The sequence below is a fragment of the Otolemur garnettii genome, unplaced genomic scaffold (genome assembly GCF_000181295.1).
Source record: "Otolemur garnettii isolate 467f Iridium unplaced genomic scaffold, OtoGar3 scaffold00094, whole genome shotgun sequence".
Taxonomy (NCBI): Eukaryota; Metazoa; Chordata; class Mammalia; order Primates; family Galagidae; genus Otolemur; species Otolemur garnettii.
This window is the reverse complement of record NW_003852489.1, coordinates 4,309,656-4,336,675: the sequence shown is the minus strand read 5'-3', so window position 1 is coordinate 4,336,675 and position 27,020 is coordinate 4,309,656. Positions and strand designations below refer to the sequence as shown.

The 27,020-nt window shown below is 35.5% G+C and overlaps 1 protein-coding gene across 1 annotated transcript in view; it reads right to left on the bottom strand.

Moving 5' to 3' along the window:
• The window catches only part of MED13 (mediator complex subunit 13), a 118,393-nt gene that overhangs the window by 68,818 nt on the left and 22,555 nt on the right, over window positions 1-27,020 (bottom strand). Inside the window, exons 4-9 of the mRNA XM_023516600.1 lie at window positions 20,771-20,916; window positions 19,726-19,923; window positions 17,735-17,929; window positions 16,773-16,935; window positions 16,481-16,591; window positions 5,529-6,212 (exon numbers count right to left, since the gene is read on the bottom strand). Of these exons, the coding sequence (XP_023372368.1) occupies window positions 5,529-6,212; window positions 16,481-16,591; window positions 16,773-16,935; window positions 17,735-17,929; window positions 19,726-19,923; window positions 20,771-20,916 (1,497 nt within the window). The remainder of the gene's footprint in view (window positions 1-5,528; window positions 6,213-16,480; window positions 16,592-16,772; window positions 16,936-17,734; window positions 17,930-19,725; window positions 19,924-20,770; window positions 20,917-27,020) is intronic.

The window sequence follows — 27,020 nt, the reverse complement described above, 5'->3', positions numbered from 1 at the left end:
ATCTATTAACATACCATTATACTACAAAAACAATGCTTATATCTGAAAGTGAATTGTGACACAACACACACTTTAGTAACTAGTATAATCAAAATACTCACATGACACACAGAATTAAAATAAAAACCCTTTTATTCAATCTTTTTTTTTTCTTTTCTATAAGGCAGTTAAAAAATGGTGACCAGAAAATAGGCAGAAGTAGAGCATGTTATTTCCTTAACTTACATAATCATGATCCAGCACCACTCTACCCTGTATGCTACTCTTCTATATTATGCTTCTTCCTTTTCATTCTTATTCAGTAAGAAAAATGTCAAATAATTTTAGAACAGATTCTAAGTTTAAGCTTTATTAGCTTCTAAGATACCTACATTTCACTTAAATATACTCATGTACACAAGCAGCCAATACACTTATTTAAAGTCATGGCTAGAAATTTATGTCTACAAATACAATGCGCCCATTAAAACTCACTCTCAAAGTTTTAAAAACCAAAAACATTCATACCACCACATTTTTACATACATTAAATAAGAAAATATGATCTGGAAAGAAAACAAGTTTTTAAAATAGTAAAGTATCCTAAGGCTATATTGTCATTTCATTCATCCAAACATTTGCCAAATTTCTACTATGTGTGTAGGATTATTCTAGAGGGGTGTATGCACATGTATGTTTTATACTAGAGAAATACAGCAGTAAACAAGACTGAATCCTTGCCCTCAAAGAGCTTACATTCTAATAGGGATAAGACTGTTAACAAATACAAAATATATTTTCAGATAATGATATATGTTAAGGAGGAATTAAAAGCAGTGTACAGGAAAGGCATTGATTTGGGGGAGAGAAGAGAAACAATTTAGATGTAATTGTTAGGAAAATCTTCCCTGAGAACAAAACTGAATTGATAGGAAGGGATGAGCAGCTTCTCTGTCCCTGTAATGCAATGCTAAAGGCCATGAGGAATGAGCTTGGCTTTTTGAAGAAATAGCAAGAAAACTGGGGTAGCTAAATCAGGAAGCAAAGAGAACAGTAGTAGGAACACTATGTAGGCAGGAAACTGCATACGGTCTTACAGATCAGTAGACAGTGTTTTGGAATTTTATTTTAAGTGTAAGAGGAAACTACTGGCAGGATTTACGCAAATAAGTAACATGATATTTACCCTACAATGGCCATCCTGACTGCAGTGTGGAGAATATAAGTACAGAAGTATAGAAACAAGGAAACAGCTTCAAGCAAGAGTGGAAACTTTCTAGTCTTTGTAGATTTGTTTCTAAGACATCATCTGCTTTCTCAAGAGACCCACTGACTATTAAATAAGCTAACTGTCTTCCATAATTCATAAGAGATTCCTAATATCCCACAATTTAAAATCCAAATTAATTTTAATTTAAAATAAAATCATACTAAAATACTTTTAGACTGAAAGTGCTAAATGAAACAAAGGTTTGTCTGCTAAAATGGTAATAAAGGAATTTCAAAAGAATAAATCGCCAATAAGGAAAATGAGCGAGAGGATATAAATGGACCAGACATTTCACTAAATCTCAGAGAAGCTCAAAGTCAGATGAAACACAACAGAGTATGCAAGAAGGGACTACAGGCAAACTCTATAATCAATAGGACAAACTGCCTAGAAAAAGAATCAGAAAAAAAATCTGGATTTATAGCTCCAGACAGAAAGGACAAAAGGAGCTGAAAATTAAACAGCAAGAGTTCCTTTTTTTTGTTGAGACAGAGCCTCAAGCTGTTCCCTGGGTAGAGTGCTATCACATCACAGCTCACAGCAACCTCCAACTCCTGGGTTCAAGCGAGTCTCTTGCCTCCACCTCCCAAGTAGCTGGGACTACAGGCGCTTGCCACAACCCCTGGCCATTTTTGTTTGGCGGGATTTGGATTTGAACCCGCCCGTTCTGGTGGATGTGGGTGGCGCCCAGCCGAAAGAGTTCCTTTTTAAAGAAAATAAACAAGCTACCTGCTGAAAACAGGATCTAGCACCCTCTTCATTTTGAAATTTTAGGGACAATATCCCTCCCCTATAAAAATTCTGTACCCAGTTACCAAGAAGCAAAGCATGTGACACTGATACATAGTATATACTAAAATATTTATTAATGACTGAGGGATGCCAATCAACAAGCTCTGCCTATATATACAAAGTTTCCAATCAGTCCATTTATTCTCTTACTCTAAAATATGTACAGGCAAATTACTATCATAAATAAAACAAGAATCATAATAAAAACATTAATTCTAGAAAAAAATCAAAACATTAAAGAAGGGAATATTATTGTTTTAAAAAGATAAGAATTTAGAGCTTGGCAGTCCTAGCACAGTATTTACGGCGCCAGGCACATATACCAATGCTGGCGGGTTCAAATCTAACCCAGGCCAGCTGAACAATGACAACTGAAAAAAAAATGCCAGGCATTGGGGTGGGTGCCTGTGGTCCCAGCTGCCTGGGAGGCTGAGGCAAGAGAATCAGTTTGAGGTTGCTCAAGAGTTTGAGTTTGCTGTAAACTGTGACACCATGGCAATCTACCAAGGGTGACATAGTGAGACTCTGTCTCAAAAAAAAGAGAGAAGAATTTAGAAATTTTTTTAAAACATGAGAAACAAATATTAAGAATTCAAAAAAGGGCTCTATGAAAATTAAATAATACCCTCAGAACACAGGGCAAAAAAAAAGACAGAAAATGAGAATATAGAAACTCATTTTGTTTATCAAATAGATTGGGAAAATGGATATAATATTATTCAAGAAAGAGGATTTCCAAGTGGCAGAACAACAACAAAAAAAACCCCTTCAAACTGAATGACCTCTTCAAGTGCTCAGCATATTCTTGTGAAATTTCAAAATTCTAAAGCTAAAAGAAAACTCTAAGCCTCTTCATGGAAGTAACAGATCACATACACAAAAATTGTGAGCAAGAGGCTAGACATAGTAGATCATAGTAATCCTACCACTCTGGAAAGAATGCTAAAGTGGGAGGATCCCTTTAACTCAGGAGTTCCAGACCAACCTGAGCAAGAGCAAGACCCAGTTTCTACTACAACTAGAAAAATTAGCGAGGTGTTGTGGCAGGTGCCACTAGCCTAGACAGAAATGACAAAGCTTCTTGGGAGACTGAGACAAAAGGACTGTGTGAGGCCAGAAGTTTAAGGCTGCTATGAGCTAGGCTGATGGCAAAGCACTCCAGCTTGAGCAGAGTGAGACTCTGTCTCTCTCTCTCACACACACACACATACACAGAAAGGCTTGGCGCCCATAGCTCAGTGGTTAGGGCACCAGCCACAAGCACTGGAATTGTACCAGACTTTTCACTAAATGGCTGGTTCAAACCCAGCTCTGGCCTCCCTGGCCTGCTAAAACAATGACGACAACAACAACAACAAAACAGAAGGGCACTGTGGCTGGTGCCTGTAGTTCTAGGTACTTGGAAGGCTAAGAGGACTGCTTGAGCCCAAGAGGTTGAGGTTGCTGTGAGCTATGATGCCACAGCACTCTACCAAGGGCAACATACTAAGACCCTATCTCAATTAAAAAAAAAAGTGAGCAAGAATAAGACTGGTAGTAGTTATTTCATATGAAGCACTAGATACTAAAGACAATAAAGCAATGTTGAAAAGTTCCAAGGGAAAATTATTTTCAACTTAGAATCAAACATGTAACCAAATTATCAATCCAAGCATGAAAGCAAAAAATCAAGTCATTTTCAGAAATGCAAGGATGTTGGGCAGCAGCTGTGACTCAGTGGGTGGGGCGCTGGCCCCATATACCCAGGGTAGTGGGTTCTAACCCTGCCCCGGCCAAACTGCAACAAAAAATGGTGGGTGTTGTAGCAGGTGCCTGTGGTCCCAGCTGCTCAGGAGGTTGAGGCAAGAGAATCGCCTAAGTGCAGGAGCTGGTGGTTCCTGTGAGCTGTTACACCACAATACTCTACTGAGGGTGACAGAGTAAGACCCTGTCTCTAAAAATTAAAACAAACAAACAAACAAAAATGCAAGGATGTTAAATTTATCTCCCTCTCTGATGAAGCTAAAGATGTTCACTGACAGAATAAGTGAAAAACTAAAGAGAATCCACTAGATATAAGGAACGGTGAAATTAACTTTAGAGTTTACTAAACTGAAATCCTATAAAGAAAACCAGAAAACAAGTATGGTCCACAAAATAACAGAAAACCTTGATAAAAAAGTAATAAATTCCATAAAATACATGTAATAGTTACATGAGTATTAAAAAATATACACACATCAATAATGAAAATGTGACATTTTAAGCAAATAATAAAGTTTAAGACATTATTTAACCTATCAGTAGTATTTAACCAATAAGAAAGTAATTCATTGACAACAGACTGATAGAGAAGGAAACGTAATCTTTGCGTACTACTTGGCTTTGTACTAGTGACAGGTAGATCGTTCTAATGAGTATAACAGTGTTTTGTTGGCTAATTTTCACCTTTTAGAAAAATTTCTAGATAAAAATGCAAAAGACTTATTGGGTAAAGTACAAATGTATTAAGAACATAGAAAAGGAACACCTGGAAAAAAAGACTTCTTCTGCCCTAAGAATTCCATAAATAAAGCAAAGAAGGTAAACCACAAATGGAGGAAGATATCTATAGCACATATCACTAATATAGTATTAATACACAGAATATGTGAAAATAAATCAGGAAAAAAAAGGAAAAGGGAAATGGACTAAAAAATATGACAGGCAGGCAAGTCGCAAAAGAAATCTAAATGTCCAAGATTTAAATGTGGTTAATCATACTAGGAATCTAGAAAATGAGTATTTAGACAATGAGATGACATTTTCTATGCAGATGAGCCAAACTAAAAGTCTCATACTACCAAGTATTGAAGAAAATGTAGTACAATAGCCATTCTCATACTCTGCTAATTTATGAGGGTATAACCCTGTACGCCAATTGTTTGGACAACAACCCAACCTTAGTGCAGAAAATGAACATACCTCATGGCCCAGCAATTCCACTTTTTGATGTATTTCCTGGAGAAATTCTTATATAAGCATACAAGGAAATGTGTACCCAAAACGTTCACTGTTATATTTGTTATTATGAAAACTAAAAATAACATGTTCATCAAGAGGACAGATTAACTGCTGTATTTTATAACAAGGAAATCCTATAAAGCAATTAAAATGAACTAGAGATACATGTATAAAAACATGCATAGACTGATAAATACCAACATCAGTACAGAGGAAAGAAGAAGGGAGGGAGAAAAGTACATGGGAGTTCAACTGTATGAAAAATCCTTAAGTTGGTTCATGGACATGTGTTTATATATTATTTTCTCTACTTTTTTGTGGCTAAAATATTTCATAGTAAAGAAGGTCCCTGAGGAAAAAACACAGTAAAGAAATTATGCAGTTAATACTTAAGGGATTTATTATTGTAAATCCTACTCTGAATCCAATCCTTGAATCCTAGTATTAAGAACTTACATCACTTCCACCTATAAATTATAATAGTGACCATTAAAAAAATACATACTCCGTAACTGATGTTACACTTTCCTGTCCAAAAGGTCCAACCGGATCATCCTTGAATTTATCACTTGGAAGTTGAGGTGGTAAAAACTCTACATCTTTTTTCTTTGGGACCTTGTAATACTTCCAGGCTATATTAGCTTCATCTTCTTCCAAGTTTACTGCTGTACCAACATATACTGTAGGTTCTACAGCTTCCTGGAATTGAGGTGGGAAAGACTGGGACAAACTGTCTATCCTATCTTCCACTGGTTTAGAAGGAACCAAGGGATCTGGTGTTGGCATTTGATAAAAATGCTGACTCTGAGGAGTTGAAGGTGTTTTAGTCACTCCTTCATCAACCACATCACAAGGATGAGGACTAAGTGGAGGTGGCTGAGGTGAGCTTGCCATTTCGGTGCCATGCATCTGAGAAGTCTTTGCTACATCATTAGTTCGTATGTTTGAAAATCTCACTTGACTGTCTGGAGCAGCGATCACAAGTCTTTGGCTGGCTGAATCTGTGTCCATGCCAACATCATCACTAATAGATACACGGTGGTGAAAAGGAGTCAAGGGGCGTTTCTGTGGCTTTTCACTCTTTTCTTGCTTCTCATTGGTCTTGTGCTTAGGAAGTACCTGTTGTTGCTGACCTAAAGATGCTGCCTGTCCTTGTTGTCCAGTATTTCTTGGTTTGAGATTTTTGTGCCTGAAAAGTTAAAAGAAAGTTTTATTATTTACCGTGTCACTGTTATAGCATACAAGTTAACAATACGTAGTACAATAGCCATTCTCATACTCTGGTATCAATTTAGGTACCATTTATTTTTCACATATGATTCTAAAAGTAGAATGATTTGAATTTACATGGGAAAAAAACTTTATTCAGTAACTAAAAATATAAGAGCATACAGAAAGATTCATAAAAGCCAATTCTCAAGCTCATTTAATAGCTTGTGATCAGATAGCCAAAGATAGTTTCCCTTACATAACAAAATACCTCACTATCTGATTTAAATACAGAGGGGTAGGATTCTAGTTAAGATAAAAAGATATGAAAAAGTTTGAAATGTATCCCTTTCTACATGTAACTAATATTTCCCTGTTAGTAATATCATAAATTCATAGCTTAGCTGAACTCAGTCTTCTATAATCCTGCAGCACCTGGCTGAAAAGCATATTCTACTTTACTCAAGTTAGATCAGTCTAGAAAGTACTGAAATTGACTCATTAATGGGACTACCTACCTTCTCCCAAGACTTAGCATTACAGAAAGAATGAGCTGACTAAAAAAGTTAAAGAGGCTCGGCGACCATAGCACAGTGGTTACAGCCACATGCACTGAGGGTGGCAGGTTTGAACCTGACCCAGGCCAGCTAAACAACAATGACAACTGCACCAAAAAAAATAGCTGGGCATCATGGTGGGCACCTATAGTCCCAGCTACTTGGGAGGCTAAGGCAAGAGAATCACTTAAGCCCAAGAGTTTGAGGTTGCTGTGAGCTGTGACACCATAGCACTCTACCCAGGGCAACATAGCAAGACTGTCTCAAATTAATTAATTAAAGAAAGGAAAAATGCCCACAATAATTTTTTCCTCATAACTTGAAGCAATTGTAAACTGAAATACTTAAAATATATTCCTACAAATTTAATAATTTCATTCAGAGTTCATGATTTTTTTCCACGCATTCTCAGATTTCCAAATTCATTGATATTGATACATATAAATATATTGTTTCCACTAAGAAACTACTCAAGAATGTGGTAGGATGTGGAGTTTAAATGTTCAGAATTAGATTTTTCTGTTAAAAAAAAATTATTTTCTTTTTTTGCAGTTTTTGGCAGGGGCTAGATTTGAACCCATCACCTCTGATATATGGGGCCAGCGCCCTACTCCTTTGAGCCACAGGTACCGCCCGTTAAAATTTTTTTGCTTGTTAACTCAATGCTACCCAGAAAGAGTATTAAAAAGCAGGGGCAGTCACTTTTTTGCATCACTTTATATTAAGGGAATATACTGAGACGCACTTGTGTACAGAGCCTGGCATATCCTAGTGCTCAAGGGTAAAAAGAAAATAAACATGGAAGTTAAGATAGAAAACTGGACTTGTGGCTCGGTGGCTGTAGGTCAATGGTTAGGATGCCAGCCATATGCACTGGGGCTGTTGGGTTCAAAGCCAGCCCCAGCCTCCAGGAAAAAAAAAAATAGCCCAGTGTTGTAGTGGGCACCTGCAGTCCCAGCTACTTAGGAGGCTGAGGCAAGAGAATCGCTTCAGCCTAAGAGTTTGACACCATGGCCCTCTACCAAGGGTGACAGCTTGAAACTCCGTCTCAATAAAAATAAGAGAAAAAAAGAAAAAAAAAAAAAAAGAAAAGAAAACTGGACTGTGTCAAAGGACATAGGAGAAAACCACCATTACGTGATACCAAAATCAAAGATATGATAAAAAACAAAACTAAAGACTAATATCCCTGAAGAACACAGATGTAAATCATTAACAAACTTAAATAATTATAAGATATTTCCAACTCAATTCAGCAACACATAAAAGGATAATACATCACAACCAATTGGAATTTATTCCAGGAATGTAAAAGAATTTATTCTTTGATTGTAGAATTCAAAAGAAAAAAATATTATTCTTCACGTTAACAAAATAAAAGAGAAAACCATATTCTCTCAATAAAGAAAGAAAAACGGCTCGGCGCCTGTGGCTCAAGCAGCTAAGGCGCCAGCCACGTACACCTAAGGTGGCGGGTTCGAATCCCCAGCCCGGGCCCACCAAACAACAATGATGGCAACAATGATGGCTGCAACCAAAAAATGGCTGGGCGTTGGGTGTTGTGGCGGGTGCCTGTGGTCCCAGCTACTTGGGAGGCTGAGGCAGGAGACTCGCTTGAGCCCAGGAATTGGAGGTTGCTATGAGCATGATGCCATGGCACTCTACCCAGGGGGATAGTTTGAGGCTCCATCTCAAAAAAATAAAGAAAGAAAGAAAGAAAAACATACAAAATTCAACACCTATTTATATGAAAAGACTTAGCAAATAGAAGAGAATGTGCTTAACATGATAAAGATATTTATGAAAAACTTCAACTACTATCATAATGATGGAAGACTGAATGAGTAAACTCTCCCTTCGAACAAAGCAATAATATTAGCTCTCAGCATTTCTTTCTTTCTTTCTTTTTTTTTTTTTTTTGAGACAGAGTCTCACTATGTCACCCTTGGTAGAGTGCTCTCAAACTCTTGGGCTTAAGTGATTCTCTTGCTCAGCCTCCTAGCTGGAACTACAGGCACCCACCACAATGCCCAGCTATTTTTGTTGTTGTTGTAGCTGTCATTGTTTGGCAGGCTTGGGCTGGATTCGAACCCCCCAGCTCCATGTGGCTGGTGCCCTAGCCGCTGAGCTACAGGTGCTGAGCCTAGCTCTCAGCATTTCTACTTAACGTTTTACTGAAGGTTTTAGCCAATGCAATAAGGTAAGAAAAAAGAAAGAGGTAAGAGATTTCAAAGGAACTATACAAATTATCTTTATTCTTTAGTCAACATCAGAAACTATATAATAAAAGGGGTCAAGCTGATCACTACCTAATCAGTCTCAACATTATTAGACATGGAACAGCCAAATATTATGTCTCTTCTGATATAACACAAAGCAACACAGCCTCATCTATGAAGTATTCTTGCAAAAAAAAAAAAACCCTAAAGTTGAATCTAATCAAGCCTCCAGATCAGCACTGTTCAATAGAACTTACTACAATGATGGAAATATTCTGCACATGGCTCTCAAGTACCTGAAATATGGCTAGTACAACTGAGGACCTGAATTTTTCACTTTATTTAAATCCAATTACTTTACATTTAAATAACCAATAATGTTTACTGGCAGTAGTGGACAACACAGCTCTAGGGCTACCTTCCATTTACAGAAATGCAAAGGATAAAGAAGTTACAAGACACTAAAAGAACAAGTTATTAAATGACAAGTGAGAAATCAAGGTATGTATGGGACATTCTACAGGACTAACCTAGTTTAACCAACCAAGTCAATGTCATATAAAGAAGTCATGAGCTGAGAGCAAAGACTCAGAAGACTTAACAACCAAACATTTACTACTTATTTGAATTCTAATCAAATAAACTACCTCCAAAGACATTTCTGATACAAATCTGGACAAAGTAGTATGATACCAAGGAATTACTGTTTATATTATTAGGTGTGATAATGAAATTATAGTTATGTAAAAAGATATTAATATTTTTTAGAGATGCACAATGAGGTACTATAGAATAAGATATTTCAGATTTGTCTGGCAGAGTGTAGCATAGTAGATTTGCCAAATTAAGTACATGTATAAAATACAGTATTATGAACTTCAAGTAAAAAAGAGAGTAGATATACAACTGCTAACATGGAAAAATAACTATCAAAAAAAAGTAAGCTGCAGAAACACAGCATGATTACATTACATCTGTTTAAAAGAAAGCAGCAAGGAAAGGGGAGACACACACACACACACACACACACACACACGCGTGCGCGGAAAGGGTGCCCAAAAATGTATATATATTTTAAGAAAGAGAAAAAACTGTATTAAATTTGTAATATTCAAGTCATATTTGACTTCTGCATTTATAAGAGATAGAAGATACAATATACGCGATAACAATCATCTTGTTATACTTTTAATAGTTTCCTTTCTTAAAATGTGTAAACATTTTTTTGACACTTTTTGGAGGAAGAACTTGTGATTTTATTTTTGAGACAATTTCACTTTGTCACCCTCAGCAGAGTGCTATGGCACCACAATTCACAGCAACCTCAAACTCTTGGGCTCATGTGATTCTCTTGCTTTAGCCTAAGTAGCTGGGACTATAGGCACCTACCACAATGCCCGAATTTTTAGAGACTGGGTCTCGCTCTTGCTCAGGCTGGTCTCAAACTCCTGAGCTCAAGTGATCTACCTGCCTTGGCATCCCAGAATGCTAGGATTACAAGAATGAGCCACTGCAATCCGGTCTTGAACTTGTAATTTTAAATGTTACATTCTTGTGTATTGTGTAAATTTTTTAAATGAGCATTATTTTTTGAATGAAGGTATTTGTCATAAAACAACAACAGCAATGAACAGCAGGTCCTACCCAATGTAGGAATAATCCCTCTCTGACTAGTCCCTTTTTGAATACTTTCAATAACAAGGACCACATTAACTTATGAGGAAATGCATCCCCATCAGCAAATAACTCTAGTTGTTAGAAAATAATTTCTTATGTTGAATAAAAATTTGCCTTTTCTGTATCTTCCAGTCACTAGTCTTATTTCTAACTATTTCTAAAGCTTTAGTGTCCAATAATGGTAGTTCTAAGTCACATGTAGCTATTAGACACATGACTAGTCTAAGTTGAGATGTGTTCTAGGTGTGAAATATATACCAGTTTTCAAAGACATAAAGGAATGCCAAATATTTCATTAATTTTATTACTGACTTTGTTTTTGATAAATCAAGTTCAATAAAATGTAACAAAAAAATTTTAAAAGCTCTTCAGCAAGAAAAAAAAGTCTAAATAAAGCAAACAGTAAGTAAAGAAGAATGGCTGATAAACAGGAAATTATTGTTCAATTCTCTTATTTTGTATATGTTTCATTTTTTTTATAACAAGGTGAACTAAGATGCTTAAACTATTTCAAGGTCCTTGTTTGTTCCACAAAAAGAACATAGTCTTACTAACTTTAGACATTAAGGAAAGCAAGTACAATAAATGCTTAATTCAATTAATAGAATAAAAATAGAATATGAACTTCTAAGCTAGCAGAAAAAGGGGGGAAAAGGAATATAATCAACAACAACAGCAGGAAAGAACAAGGAAAACAAAATGGAAAAAATGGTGGCATCATTCATTTATCAATTATTCAAATATTTGAGCGTCTTCTACAGTAGTTCTCAAAGTATGGCCCATGAACCTTTTAGAAGGTTTTACAGGGTTTAAAACTGTTTTTTTACACTAGCACCATATTTGCCTTTTTCTCTCTGTTGACATTTAGAAAAATTATGCAAAAGCAAAGGACAGTACAACTGCTGGCAACTGAACATGAATTAAGGCAGTGGTGCCAAATGTACTAGTAGTAATTTTCTTAATCACCACACACAGTTTTGGTTTTTTTTAAAGACAGTTTCACTTAAGAATGTCCTTCAGAAAAACAGTAAAAATAATTTTTATTAACTCTCAATCCTTACAAACATGGCTTTTTATAAGGTGTAAAAAATACATATAAAGCATTTCTGCTACATAACTGAAGTACAATGGCTACTAGAAAAAAAGCACTTGTACAATTGTTTGAAGTACAAGCTGAACTTTTTTCATGAAACACCATTTGCATCTAACCAACAACAAGCAACAAAATCATAATTATGGTAGATAAATCACAATTATCAGATTTGGTCATTTGGTATACCTGATTCATATGTTCTCAAAATGAACAAAATGTGGTCTTTTTAAAGAACAACAACTAATAAATTTGAACCTGTAAGCAAAATTTTAAAAATCTGGAAAATTGTATCTGCCTCCATGAGCATGACAGCTTTCTAATACTTAAATACTTTTCTGATAACATCATTAGTAGCATTAATGAATGAAATTTTTGGATACTACAGCTGGCCACCTGTATCTGCAAGTATCCACATCTTTGAACAATTGGAGGTGGAAAACATTAAGAAAGATAAAAATAAAAATTTAGAAACAATACAGAACAACTACTTACATAGCATTTACATTGTATTAGGTATTATAAGTAATTTAGAAATAATTTAAAGTATAGGGATGTGCATGGGTTGCAAATAATACCACACCACTTTTTAAAAAGGATGTGAGCATCCACAGATTTTGGTATCTGAGGGGGTCCTGGACCAATACTCTGTGGATACCAAAGGACAACCATATATGAGAAAATGTGCCATCATTTACGTGATCTGCATTACCCAGTAACCAATATTTTCTGAATTTATAATATGATATTATAATATCAATCAAGAGTAAAAGATCCGTTCAGTTATTAGAGGAGTACAAAATTGGAGTACTAATATGGCTTCAGACTTCATATTGCAACTAATCTTTGAGAAACTGTCACTTAGTGTAGTATCAAAAAAAAATCTACAATTAACTGAAAAGCTATTAAAATACTCTCCTCCCTTTTCCAACTGCACAGCTACATGAGCCTGGATTTTCTCCATATACTTCATCGAAAACAATATCCAACAATTCTGAATGCAGAAGCACATCTGAGAATTCAACTATCTTATTATGCTTAACATAATACCTTTAATGAAATTAGCAAAACTGTAAACAATGCCACTCAAGCAATTTTTTTGGTTTTTTTGGAAAATACAATTGTTGACTATAAAAATATTTTATTCATGCTAACATGCACTGGGCTTATTATTTTTAATAAATTAAGTAGGGCTTTAAAATTTCTCTAAAATATAAATAAAAGTACTTTTTAGAGTCCTTACTAATTTTTAAGACTGTAAATAAGTTCTGAGACCAAAAATTTTGATAATTAGTTTACTTTATGCAAGGCAGTAGTAAGAACAGATAGGATCACCATTAATCTGAGGTGAACTATTTAGTTATGTCACAAGTAAACAAGGGATGTGAACAGCCAGTAAGAGTCAAAAACTATTAATTGGGGCTATACACTGATAGCAGTCACTCTCTAAATTTTGACAGCATTAAATCACAGTCCTTTTCTTTTATAGAGACACTTTTCTAAAAGCTAGAGTGAACTGAATTTTTTGCTAGAACTCGATCAAACTGAAGAATCTTTCTAGGTGTTGTCCTCAAAGCATAAGCCAAAAGTGATTCCTTTAGATTCTCTTTTCCTATTGACTTTAAGACTCTAGTACTTTAGTGATAACATCTGAAATCTAATGTATTACTTTTTACATAAGCAGCTTGCTTTCTAAGTGCAATTTTCTAATAAACACTCCACTAGACTGAAGTTTAGTATCAATAAATGTGCTCCATACAATCTCACTGAGAAAAATGCAAGTTAAACAATTTTAGGCTTCTCACTACAATGGTAAAAAAAATTTTTAGGATAGTTCTCAAGATCAGTGGAAGCACAGGAAAAACTAACATTACTTACATGCAAAAAGTGGGAGTAAAATTGGTAGAATCTTTTGTGAAGTCACAAATATTTAAATAGCCCTCTCACCCCCAAATCTCCACCATATCACCCATCTGGTTTATTTCCTTGTTGGCGCTCACTCTCATATTTAAAAACGACTTAAAAACTTCCTTAAAAACAATCTGCCTCACTTCCAATCAGAGTGCAGGCGTCCTAATAACAAGAACCTTATTTACTAATGTATTCTGAGTCTATCACAGAGTAAGTGTTCAAAAAATCTAATAAATAATTGACAATCTAATAAATAATTGACAATATACATATATATTTAAAAGTAACACAAGCAAAAAACCTCTGGAAACACTAGTAGGTCCATCAAACCTGGAATGATTAAATAAACTATGGTATTTCCACACTCAGTGAAATACCAAGACATTTTTTCAAAACAATGAGGCAAATCCAGAAGTAACTAATATAGAAAGATCTAATGCACATTAAGTGGAAAAAAATAAGCTGCCAAATACATCAAAATAGTATTTCTATGCCCGAGGTGGCAGGTTCAAACCCAGCCCTGGCAAAAAAAAAAAAAAAAAAAAAAAAAAGTTTTGCATCAAAATAGTATTTGTGTGGAAGAATAATTTCTAACCAGCAAGCACCTACTTCTAGGAAGAGGGAGTAGGAATTGGGGAGAGAGAGAATAGTCAAAGGGAACTTTGCCTTTATTTGTATAATTTAAACTTTGTAAAATAATATTTATTTATGCAAACTGCTTGTGTAATTTTTTTTTCCAAAAACAATTTTAAGAAGTAGGCACAAGTGACTCTTGCCCACAATCCCAGCACTCTGGAAGGCTGAGGCAGGAGAGCTGCTTGATGTCTGGAGGTCAAGGCCAGCCTGAGCAAGAGTAAGACTTCCACCTCTACAGAAAATAGAAAAACTAGCTGGGCATGGTGGTGGACACCTATAGTTCCAGCTCCTCAGGAGGGTGAGGCAGGAGGGTCAAGTGAGCCCAGGAGTTTGAGGTTGTAGGAACTATGATGATGACACTGCACTCTAGTCCAGGTAACACAGCAAGACCCTGTCTCCAAATTAAAAAAAAAAAATTTTTTTTTTCAAGAAAAGCTAATATTATCAGTCAGGGCCCAGTTTGTCTTTCTTTTTTCTTTTTTTTTTTTGAGACAGAGTCTCACTATGTCGCCCTGGGTAGAGTGTTGTGGTGTCACAGCTCACAGCAACCTCAAACCTTTGGGCTTAAGCGATTCTCTTGCCTCAGCTTCCCAAATAGCTTCCTTCAGTCCTAGGATTACCAGCGTGAGCCATGACGCCTGGCCACCAACCTATGTATTTTTGAGTGTTAGCTTCTAAAACCATTTTAGACAAAATACTTAAAATCCATACCTTTTCAAAAAGGACAAAGCAAAAGTCTACATTAGGAACTAAAAAAGAAGAGCTATTTGATAAAAACGCCAATAGAAGGAAAGAAAAGCATAATTTCATTTAAGCATTCATCTGGTCTTGGTCTTAGACCAGGGACTGGCAAACACTTCCCTAGGGAACCAGACAGTACATATTTCAGGCCATACAATCTGTGCCGCAACTACTCCAAGCATCTATCTAAATAAATAGATGTGGCTACATTCCACTAAATCCTTATTTATGGATACTAAAATTTTAATTTCCCAATTTTCATGTGTCACAAAATAATCTTTAACATTTTTCAACCTTCTGAAACTGTAAAAGTCATTTTCAGCTCATAGCCCGTAAACAGGTAGAGAGCCCAATATGGCCTACTGATCAGTTTGCAGATCCCTCAGATTGCATAAATTATATTTAAGACTGGGTGTAGTTTTAATTTTAAACTATTAAACAGGGACTAATTTGTCTCTATTTTCCAATCTATCAACCAGACTCAAGTTTTCAACAAAATTGCCAGATCTTAAAAAATTATACATTCTTTAATACAAAGTGTCTATTTAAGAACAGTAAATCTATGCAAAAAAGTATCAGAACACTTGAGAGTCTGTCACAATGTATTCAAACAAATAGAGCTAATGTAAAAAAAAAAAAAAAAAAAACCACACTGGCCCTAACCTACAGGTACTCCATTCCTTTAGCTCACTTCCATGATAAAGAAGGGTGAATCTATTCAATCTTAAGTCCTAGGTAGGGATGTAAGGCCACTTTTGTTCACTTTACTGCAAAAGCATATGATGTACCTTTTCTCTGCAGAATAGTAAACTCTAGACAATAAAAACCAAATCTCATCAAAAGGCCCCAATATATAAACAGTCTAAAGAATTAGAATTCCAAGTTCATCTATTCTTTTACCAAGTTTTAAACCAATTTAGTCTATCTGAAAGTTTGACAGCAGAGCTTTGCTCCCCTGTAGAATCATAATTTCTGACTTTTATTTCAGCATTTCCTCTACAGCTGCTAAAAAAAATGTTATAAGCAATTACTACACAAAATCCAACACTACTATATTAAAAAAAAAAGATTGTAGAATTTGTTATCTATATATCATCTCTTTTATAAGGACCCTGGGGAGAAATCTGTCAGGCAGCCACATCAAGGAAGGCTTTTCTCAAGAAACTGTGTGCCTTTTACCTTATGGATGCTATATGGTACATAACCCAACATAGAATTCCCTTTTATTTGGCTACCCAGAAACAAAACATTCAGAGTAACACTCTGGTAACAGCGTAAGAACTCTCAGCTTCAAATGATCAAATTTTTCTTTCTTAGTTTTCTTTTTAAAATAATTCTAACATACTGTGTTATGTAAACTACCTCAAATAAAGAGGGGCAATCACACACAGGCAATCAATTGGGAAAAAAAATCTACCTCAAACAACTGCAATTTGTTCTTTGTGTGGCTTCGACAAAATCCCAGGATGCCACTTTATCAGCTATCTCTTCTTCACAGAGACCACCTGACGAAGCAGAATACTTCCTCCTAAGATTCAAAATTGTAAGATTCTTCAGAATTCATAAAAATTTTTATTAAACATGAATTTAGCATTAAAATTTTAAAAATCAGTTTTTAATTAAAGAATACAAATGACTGTATACTTTAAATATCTTTTAATTATAATTACCAACATGCAATTTTTGCACTTGAAAAAGAAAATACATACTTGTTCTGTGCTCTGTTCATATTGCATTCTTGCCAAACTCTATCAACTACATGATTTGCTAATTTTCTGGGTATTTTTCCTCCATGGTGGCTAGTATTATCAGAGTTGAAGCCATCAGATACTGAAGAAAATTTGACCCACTTCTGGGCAGACTGAGGATCAACTAAAAACAAACAAAAAAGAATATGCTGTAGGAAAATAAAGGTTTAAAGACTTGGGTCTTTATAATTTAATATGTGATACAACTTGCTCCAGGTATCTGGTAAGTCTGTATTTTGAGGCATGGTATGCTACCTTATTTATTTAAGAGACAGGGGTCCTACTCTTTTACCCAGTTAGAGTGCAGTGGCATGACCATAGCTCACTGAAAGCTTGAACTCCTGACTCCTTTAGCTGATAGGAACTATATGCACAGGTCACTCACTGTATTTGGCTAGTTTTTCCATTTTTTTTTTTTAAGAGGTGAGGGTTTTGGTATGTTGCCTAGGCTAGTTTCTAACTCCACCCTCAAGCAATCTTCCCACCTCAGCCTCCAGAGTAGTTGGGATTATAGGCACAAATTACCACATCTCTCTAAAAATATATCATTTGAAATATAGAAAGTGAAAAATCTAAAACGAGGGATCCAAACTGCTAACTTCTTGACTTGGAGGATCAAATAATGGTTGGTAGGATATTATACTTAGTTTTGGGAAATGCAGAAAGTATAGAGGAGTGATGGAGCATCACGTCTGTAGTTTATTCTCATACGGTTCAGAAAAAGATAAATGATAATGAATAAACACAGGGAGGGTGATAAAGGACATGTTAACAGTTTGGAAATCTGAGTGGGGGAATTCTTTGAACTCCACTTGCAACTTTTCAAGAAGTTTGAAACTATTTTTAAATAAATTATTTTTTAAGTGTTTGCTGTATTCAAAATAAGAGATAACCAGAGCTGATGAAATAAATTAGTACAATACCTGTTTGGACTTCCTCAGGAGATGTCGGGGGTGTAAGAGTAACTGAAGACATAGCAGGATCTCTTGTGGAAGCAGGCACTTGGTGGACACCCAAGCAAGAAGTTGAACAGTGAGAGGATCCCACAGAGCTAGGAGTAGGAATGTCTGACTGAGGGACTAGAACAAAGCATGCTGGGTAGATCATTCTAACACCAGCTAAAAAAAAAAAGTGGACAGAAAAATTAATTACTGTTGTGACTGTAGTGAAATTAGTTTCACTCAAAAGTACTATAATGGGAAAGAAGATATATCACATTTGTATAAATAAAAAACATATTTTCATAAATACATGTTCTTCTGGCCTAAGGCTATCTTTTTTTTCCTTCTGGTAGGAAACCACAGTAAGCTGTCTATAGTGGTTATCTTTGGCCAGAGACTTAGAAGAACTTTCTCTTTTCATTTTTAGATTTTCTACAAATGTGTTTGAGTTTTAAAAAAATCTTTATTTGCACATTTGAACAATTAGTATATAATATGTATTACTTTTTAAATTTTATTTTACAAGTTTAACAAAGGTAATCTGGGTGCTAGAATTATGCATCACTTTCTATCTTCAATATATACCTCTATTTTAAAAGTCTAATAAATATGTTTTGTTTCTGTTTTTGTTGTAAGTGCTCTGGTAGTAATGTGTGCACTGAAATTAAACACTGGTAACCCACATTTAAGAAATGAGGCAATCTTCATATATACATTGCCATTAGATTCCATTAAACACAGTACTATGGATTCTAATTCTAATTATCTGCTATATTATATATTCTCTATGCCTCCAATGTCTAAGATAGAATGTATATCTTCACCCCATTTTCAGGCTTGGCTATATAAGTGCATGAGATAAATGCCAAATCCTAACAGAACTTTAAATGTGCTTGCAGGATCAGGGCAGGCAGCCTCTCTCACTTCTGAGATTAGTACATCAGAGACATGAGTTACTTTGGGTCCCTAAATGACGAGACATATACAATACAAACAATCTGAAAAAAGCTGACCCAGGCAAAGCATATCAAAGCTATAGTCTTTAGGTACATTTTCTACCCTCTTTTTTCTTTTTGGAGACAGAGCCTCACTCTGTTGCCCCAGGCTAGAGTGTCATGGCATTAGCAACTTCAAATTCCCGGGCTTAAGCGATCCTCCTGCCTCAGCTTCCCAAGTAGTTGGATCTATAGGTATCTGCAACAGTATTCGAGTAATTTTTTCTATTTTTGGTAGAGACAAGGGTTTTGCTCTTGCTCAAGCTGGTCTTGAACTCTTGAGCTAAAGGGATCCTTCTGCCTCAGCTTCCCAGAGTGCTAAGATTATAGGTGTGAGCTACTGCACCCAGCCCATTTTCTGCCTTTTCAATTAGTGAAGTGACAATTTCACCAAATGTTAAGACACTGCATAACACAGCTGTAAACTTTCCAACCTCCCACACTTATTCCTGTTTAACCCTTGCATGTTTCCTTCTAAACAGAATCTATTTTCCTACTCCAATGACTATGGTTTGGCCATGGTAACTAGTTTTGCCTAATGCAACATGAGCAGATACAACATACACCAAATCCCAATAGAAGCTTTAAACACACTTACGTGTTTAGGCTTGAACCCTATTATTCTTTTGTTCTCATAAGAACAGCATGTCCCAGATACTGGGTATTCCTTTAACCTAGGTTAGGGAATGGGAAGATACATTGAGCCAAACCAGAGCCACAATGCAGCCCTTACTCAATGAAAGCAGGAAATGAACAAGTAATAAATGTTCGGGGCAGCGCCTGGGGAATAGGGCACCAGCCCCATATACCAGAAGTGGTGGGTTCAAACCCTGCCCTCAGCCAAAAACTACAAAAAAAAAAAAAAGAAAGAAAGAAAGAAAGAAAAGTTTGGTGTTGAATGCTTCAGAAGTTCAGGAAAATCTAACTAATATCTATAGTCATCTATTTTCCCTTCGGATTAATATTCAGAATCCATACCAACAAGAACTTCTACTGCAGCTAAAGAATCATCTTCCCAATCCATATCTTCCTGTTTTTCTTCAGACATCTCCTTCAAGCAACACGAGATAGGATAGAACTGTTTCCATTCACCAATCAATTTTTTTGTAGCTGAATCAGACATCTTGAATGCCTGTCCTGTGAGAGTGCCATTTAGTCCAAATGGGCTTAAGATAACTAGAAACCCAAAACAAACATCAATTAAGTAACTAAGGACTGTTACACCAAATAAAATTACATTGAACAGTGAGGTAAGTAATTATGAATTCTAAAAAAGAAAGAAAACCCATAATGATCACTCCAGAGAAAAATCAATTTATTATACTTCATTATTGTGACGATAAAGCAACACAGAGTTTATTATAAAAACTGTTAATTAATAATTTATCTCCTCATGCCCTGCCACCAAAAAAAAAACTATCTACCCCAAACTCTCAAGTAGATAACTGGGGTTATTTATATAACCTTCAACTTAGCTGACTCCCACTAAGGAAAAGTATTTTGGGAAAAAAACAACATGGATATATAAATCTAAGTACATATAATGTACTGCTACATACATTTTAAAAAATCAAACACTAGGTTTAAAATAAAGAACATAATGCTTAGTCCTTAAAAATAATTCAGTAATGTTATAAAATACTTCCTCTAGAATTCAATCATTCTCATGGCATAAATAGTATCAATAGTTACTGTGGACCCACATTAAACCTGGCTTATATGACTTGACACATAAAATGACCTTGAAAACATTAACACGTAATATGCTATGTAAGGGAATACTTCAAACTATGTTACCATGCATGTTTGAGAATTTTTTAAATATTACTTGCATTAAAATACTTATTCTGTTGACGTAATATCCTAATAGGGAAGCTAAAAGTAAAAACTATAACAAAATCGTTAAGCTCAAAGATCAGACAAAAATCCTGTCAATCCCAAAATGTAAAATTACCAACTTCAATAAGGATCTTCTTGAAACAACAATAAAAGGTCAAATACCTAAGACAATAAAATGTTCTACCTTGAAATGGACTATTAGACTGTTGAGCAAGGGTGATATGCTCTTCACTGAGAAGATATACAGGTTGATGTTGGTTAATTTCCACACTGGTACAAACATTGCTGTCTCCATGCAAGAAAAAGGTGAAAGAGCAGGACAAGTGTTCACTAATAAAGAAGAAAAAGTTATATATTTTAGTGATGATCAAAGGCCAAAAATTAAGTTAACCTGTTCTTAAATAAGAAGTTATACCACAAAAATGCATACTGTTTAATCCAGAAATTCTACTCCATCATCTGAAGAAAAAAAATCATGAATATAAGTAAAGATTTAGCTGTAAGAAATGTTCTTCTTAGAACCAATTATAACACAAAAGGCTGTAAATATAGAAACCAGTTAAACAATTTAGGAACACCCAGATATGTAATTACTATAAAGCCACAAAAATAAACTAAGGTAGAAGGGTGGGCTTAATACAAAAGGGTAGCCTACCAAAATAGTATGGTCTCAATTTTTCCTTTTTCTTTTAAAAGATGGGGTCTTGCTATGTTGCTGAGGTTGGCTTCTAACTCTTAGGGTTCAGTGAATCATTTCACTTCAGCCTCCTAAATAGCTGGACCTAATTATAGGCATGTGTCACCATATCTGGCTCCCAATTTTTTTTTAAAAGACAAAGTTTTCTTGGGTTAAAAAAGTCTAGGTAGGCAACAGAATTAATGGTAACTAATTTTTATTTTTGCTTACTTCCCCTCTACATAAGAAACTAAATACAAATATATGTTTTGATTTTTATTATTTCTGTAATTGGGCTGTATCTAATCAATTACTTAATACGATCTCTTCTCAACCAACAAAGTTATTTTAAAGCAAAGATGGATCTTACAGTTGATGGCATCTCCTTGAATCAAGGATACATGCAAAATAGTAAATCTTACGAAATTTAGGTATAGCTAGATATACAGGCTGGAAAATAAAAGTTCCCAGCAGATGTACCCTGAAGATACACAACTTAGAAAAATCATGTAGCCCAGAAAAGAATGAAATCGTACACTAAGAACCCAGTTATTCCTTCTCCACACACTTATCTTAAAAATTCATCTTAAAGGGCAGTGCCTGTGGCTCAAAGGAGTAGGGCACCAACCCCATATGCTGGAGGTGGCGGGTTCAAACCCAGCCCTGGCCAAAACTGCAAAAAAAAAAAATTCATCTTCAAGAACCAGTTCTTTAAATTATGACCATTAACAAACTCAAAACTTGATGAATATATGTATAATCCCTCCTAAATTTTTTCTGGACGAGGCAGGGCATACTGAATTTAAATTAAGTTATAGTAAAAGTAATGCCAGAGCTAATAGAAGCGGGAAAACAGATGGTAGAAAAGAGGTGAACAGCAACATCAAACTGAGAATTTCTTCACTTTATATATCTAAAGTTGTCAAGAGACAATGTATGAAGTTGACAGAATAAGAAATAAAATTTGAGCATATTACTCAAGTTATAAAACTAACCAAGAAACTGGTCCAAAGTTAATGAGCTATCTCAATTGATTTTTCAGTATGAAATCTAATCTTTATTCTACTCTTTCACTGCTTTTCATTATTGCACCTGACTAGACTAAAAAAAAGGTTTTTAAATAGAAATAAAATTTTATTGGCCAGGCATGGTGGCTTATGCGCTGTAATCCTAGTACTATGGGAGGCCAAGGTAGGTGAACTGCTTGGCTCAGGAGTTTGAGAACAGCCTGAGCAAGAGCAAGACCCCATCTCAAAAAATAGCTGGCACTGTGGCGGGAGTCTCTAGTCCCAGCTACTTGGAAGGCTGAGGCAAGAGGATCGCTTGAGCCCAAGACTTTGAAGTTGCTGTGAACTATGATGCCAGAGCACTCTACCAGGAGTGACAAAGTAAAACTTGTCTTAAAAAAAAAAAAAAAGGAATAAAATTTTAGGGCAGGCACAGTGGCTCACACCTGTAATCCTAGCACTGATTGAGTTCAAGAGTTCAAAACCAGCCTGAGCAAGAATGAACACCTATCTCTACTAAAAATAGAAAAATTAGCCAGGCATCCTGGCCCACACCTATAATCTTAGCTACTGGTGAGGTTGAGGCAAGAGGATCACTTAAGCCCAGGAGCTTGAGGTAACAGTGAGCTAATCATGACACTACTGTGCTCTACCCAGGGTGACAAAGCAAGACACTGCCTCAATAAATAAATAAATAAATGAAAATTTAAAAATTGAAGAGATAGAAAACTAATTATCTTATTATAACTAAAAAGATAAACCTTATTTTTCATGACAAGAAATCACTAGACACTTTTCTAAGTGGATAGTACTTATACTGTGGTATAAGTACTTCTGGAATTATGGTAGCAACTACCACTAGAACTAAACAGAAAGTTAAAAAATAAAACAATCTGGTTACTTCTGGGAATGGGACTGAGTGAGGTATTTGGGCAGTAATCTTTAGGGTTTTTAAAATTTATACTACCATTCTGTTTTAAGTTGTACTATTTTCAACTGTAAAAAACTGTGAATTCTATACATTTGTCAATGATTACTCCAATAGCATCACTCCAAAAGCTTTTATTGTTATTTAATAAAGTTTTCATTTATGAATGATTTTAAGTTGACAGAAAAGTTGCAAAGATAGCCCATGATTTCCCATATACCTTTCACCCAGTTTCCCCTAGTGTTTTCAGTCCTTTTGAGACAGGGTCTGGCTATGTTGCCCAAGCTAGTCTTGAACTCCTGCCTTCAAGAAATTTTCCCACGTTGGCCTTTTGAATAGCTGAGATTATAAGCAAAAGCCACTGCACCTGGCTTGCTTCCCCTAACATTAATGAACATCTTAGAACCACCATGCTACATGTGTCAGACATATAATTAATGTTGATAGACTACTATTAACTAAACTCCAGTTTTTATTTGGATTTTCCACTGATGCCCATTTTCTGTGCCAGGATCCAAGTCAAGATAACATACTGCATTTGACCAGTGAAAAGGAGTCAATTAAACTTGTTGCTCCTCTGAATAAAATGTTAATTTTATTGAAATAGCTAGCTATTGGTTGAAGAATTATAAAGGTTTTATACAAGGCCCGTCATGGTGGCTCAAGCTTGTAATACCAACACTCTGGGAGGCCAAGGCTGGTTGGATTGCTTGAGCTCACAGGTTTGAGATCAGCCTAAGCAAGAGCAAGACCCTGTCTCTAAAAATAGCCAGGCGTTGTGGTGGACGCCTTAGTCCCTGCTACTTGGGAGGGTGAGACAAAAGAATTGCTTGAGCTCAAGAGTTTGAGATTGCTGTGAGCTGTGATGCTATAGCACTCTGCCAGGGGCAACAAAGTGAGAGCCCGTCTCAAAAAAAAAAAAAAAAAGAAAGAAAGAAAGAAAGAAAAAAAACTTACATACAATCTCTTTGGAAAAAGGGTATAATCTAAAATAATCATCAAGTCAATATGAGTTAATAAACTGTTAACTAATAACAATTTTGAAACTGTCCACTCAGAAACACACAATTGCTACTGCTCCTTTAAAGTAAGAAGTTCAGCTGTACTACTGCAATCCAGCAGTATTTCCCAGCAACGGTGAAGTACCTGTACTGCAAAACACACAATAAAACCTAATACAAACCAAACTCCAAATGCTCAAAACACAAACAAAAAACCACACACATTTAAAAGAACTCTGCATTAAATTTAGCATTATATTCAGATTCATATATACTATATACTAAGCCACCAAGTAAAAACTAAGTGCTATTCTTTTATTCAACAAACATTTTCAATGAAGCACATGGCACCATGCTAGGCACAGGATTGATTACAATTATGGTAAGTGCTAGAATAAAAAATAAGTATAGAAGGCTACAAGAACGTCTTATGAAGATAATCTAGATACTTTAAACTTTTTTTTATTTTTTTGAGACAGGTCTTGTTCTAGCACCTGGGCTCTAGCCCAGTGGTATCATCACAGCTCACTGCAATCTCATACTCTTGGCACTCCTGGGCTCAAGCAATTCTCCTGCCTCAGCCTCTTGAGTACCTGGGATTACAGGCTTGTGCCATGTGCAACTACCTCTTCATTAATGTTGTCCTTGACACAGAATTTTTAGTTAGTAATTCTCCTTTAAACACTGAAAAATTTTGCTCCTTCTACCAAGACATATGTAAGTATGTTTTTTAAAGTTGCCTGTTTACAGCAGCATTATTCATAATAGGCAAAAAGTAGAAACAACCCACAAATCCATCAATGAATAAATAAAAAAACATGTGGTTTATCATAGAATGGATTAGTTTTAAAAAGGGAAATCCTATTACATGCTACAACATGAATGAACCTTAAAGACATTATGCTAAGTAAAATAAGCCAGACACAAAAGGACAAATATTGTATGATTCCACTTATATGACAAATCCATAGGGAAAAGGTAGAAGGGGGGGGCAGCGCCTGTGGCTCAAGGAGTAGGGCGCCAGCCCCATATTGGAGGTGGCGGGTTCAAACCTGGCCCCGGCCAAAAACTGCAAAAAAAAAAAGAAAGAAAGAAAAAGTAGAATAGTGGTTACCAAGAACTTGGAGCAAGAAAAATGAGGAGTTATTGTTTTGTGGGTAGATTTTCAGTTTGGGATGATGAAAAAGTTCTGCAGATAGTGGTGATGGATACAAACAATATAAATGTACTTGATACCAATGAATTATACACTGAAAACTGGTAAACTTTGTTGTGTATATTTTACAACAATAAAAAAATCCCTACTCATCTTAATTCTTAGTTTTTTGGGGGTTTTTTTGGCAAGGCAAGATGAAACAAAGTTTACTGAGCAAAAGATTTACAGAGCAAGACATGTTCACCATAAACAATGACCAAAAAAAGCTTGTTATGATTTAAAAAAAAAACTCCCTAGATTTTTTTTTCTGGCAGTTTTTGGCCACGGCTGGGTTTGAACCCACCACCTCCAGTACATGAGGCTAGGGCCCTACTCCTTAAATTGCAGACACCACCCAAACTCGCTAGATTTTTATTTTACCAATTCAACAGTTTCCAAACTTGCCTTACATTAGAATCATTTAAAAATTCCAAAGCCCATGCCATAGCCCCAGGTTAAAATATAAGCACCAATAATTTCTTTTAAGCTCTCCAGGTGATCCTCACACATAGACAAGTTTGGAAACCATTGCATTAATCTATACAGAGGGTACCAAAAAAATGCACATAAATTTTAAGAAAGGAAAAAATTGTATTAAAATTGTAATACTGAGTAGCTCAGCGGTTAGGGCACCAGCCACATACACCAGAGCTGGTGGGTTTGAACCCAGCCCGGGCCTGCCAAACAATAATGACAACTGCAACAACAAAATAGCCAGTAGTCTCAGCTACTTCGGAGGCTGAGGCAAGCGTTTGAGGTTGCTGTGAACTATGACACCATAGCACTCTACCCAGGGCAACAAAGTGAGACTCTGTCTCAAGAAAAAAAAAAAAAAAAAAACTGTTACTCAATCACATTTAACTTCTGCAATTATGAGATACAAAACAACAAATTTTATTAGGGTATATTGAGCATTACAATTTTAATACAGTTTTTTTCTTTCTTATAATGTGTGTACTTTTTTTGGTACTCTATTTCTGCAATCTTCAGAGTAGATTTTTTAATTCTTAAATTTATATTAACAATATTAGACATTCTTTTTTTTTTTTTTTTCACAGTTTTGGCCAGGGTCGGGCTTGAACCCACCACCCCTGGTATATGCAGCTGGCACCCTCTCCTTGAGTCACAGGTGTCGCCCTCTATTAGGTATTCTTAACAGATCTACATGAACAAAAAACTATATTAAAATCTGGAAGATAATATTTTATCTATTCTATATCAGAATAGAAACCAGCATAGATAAGCTATAAGGGAAAAAATATAAAGACATGTGAAGTCTGCTGAAGGAATGATGCCTAAGTAAGCAGGCATGTAAATATTAATCACTTGAAATCTGGCCAAAGTAAAGATAATATCTTATCTATTCTATATCTGTGAATCATATATATATGTGCACTCACTTAGCAAACACATTTCTCACATTATACAATAAAGAATATGTAGAAAAGCAACAACATTATCATTTTGGTTTACAACTTCAAGTGCTCTGAAAATGCTCTGAAAGTGTTCCCTTTTACTCCTGCTATCACTTTAAAACAGTGGTTCTCAACTTTCCTAATGCCTCCTAATGTCATGACCTTTTAATACAGTTCCTCATATTGTGGTGACCCCTAACCATAAAATTATT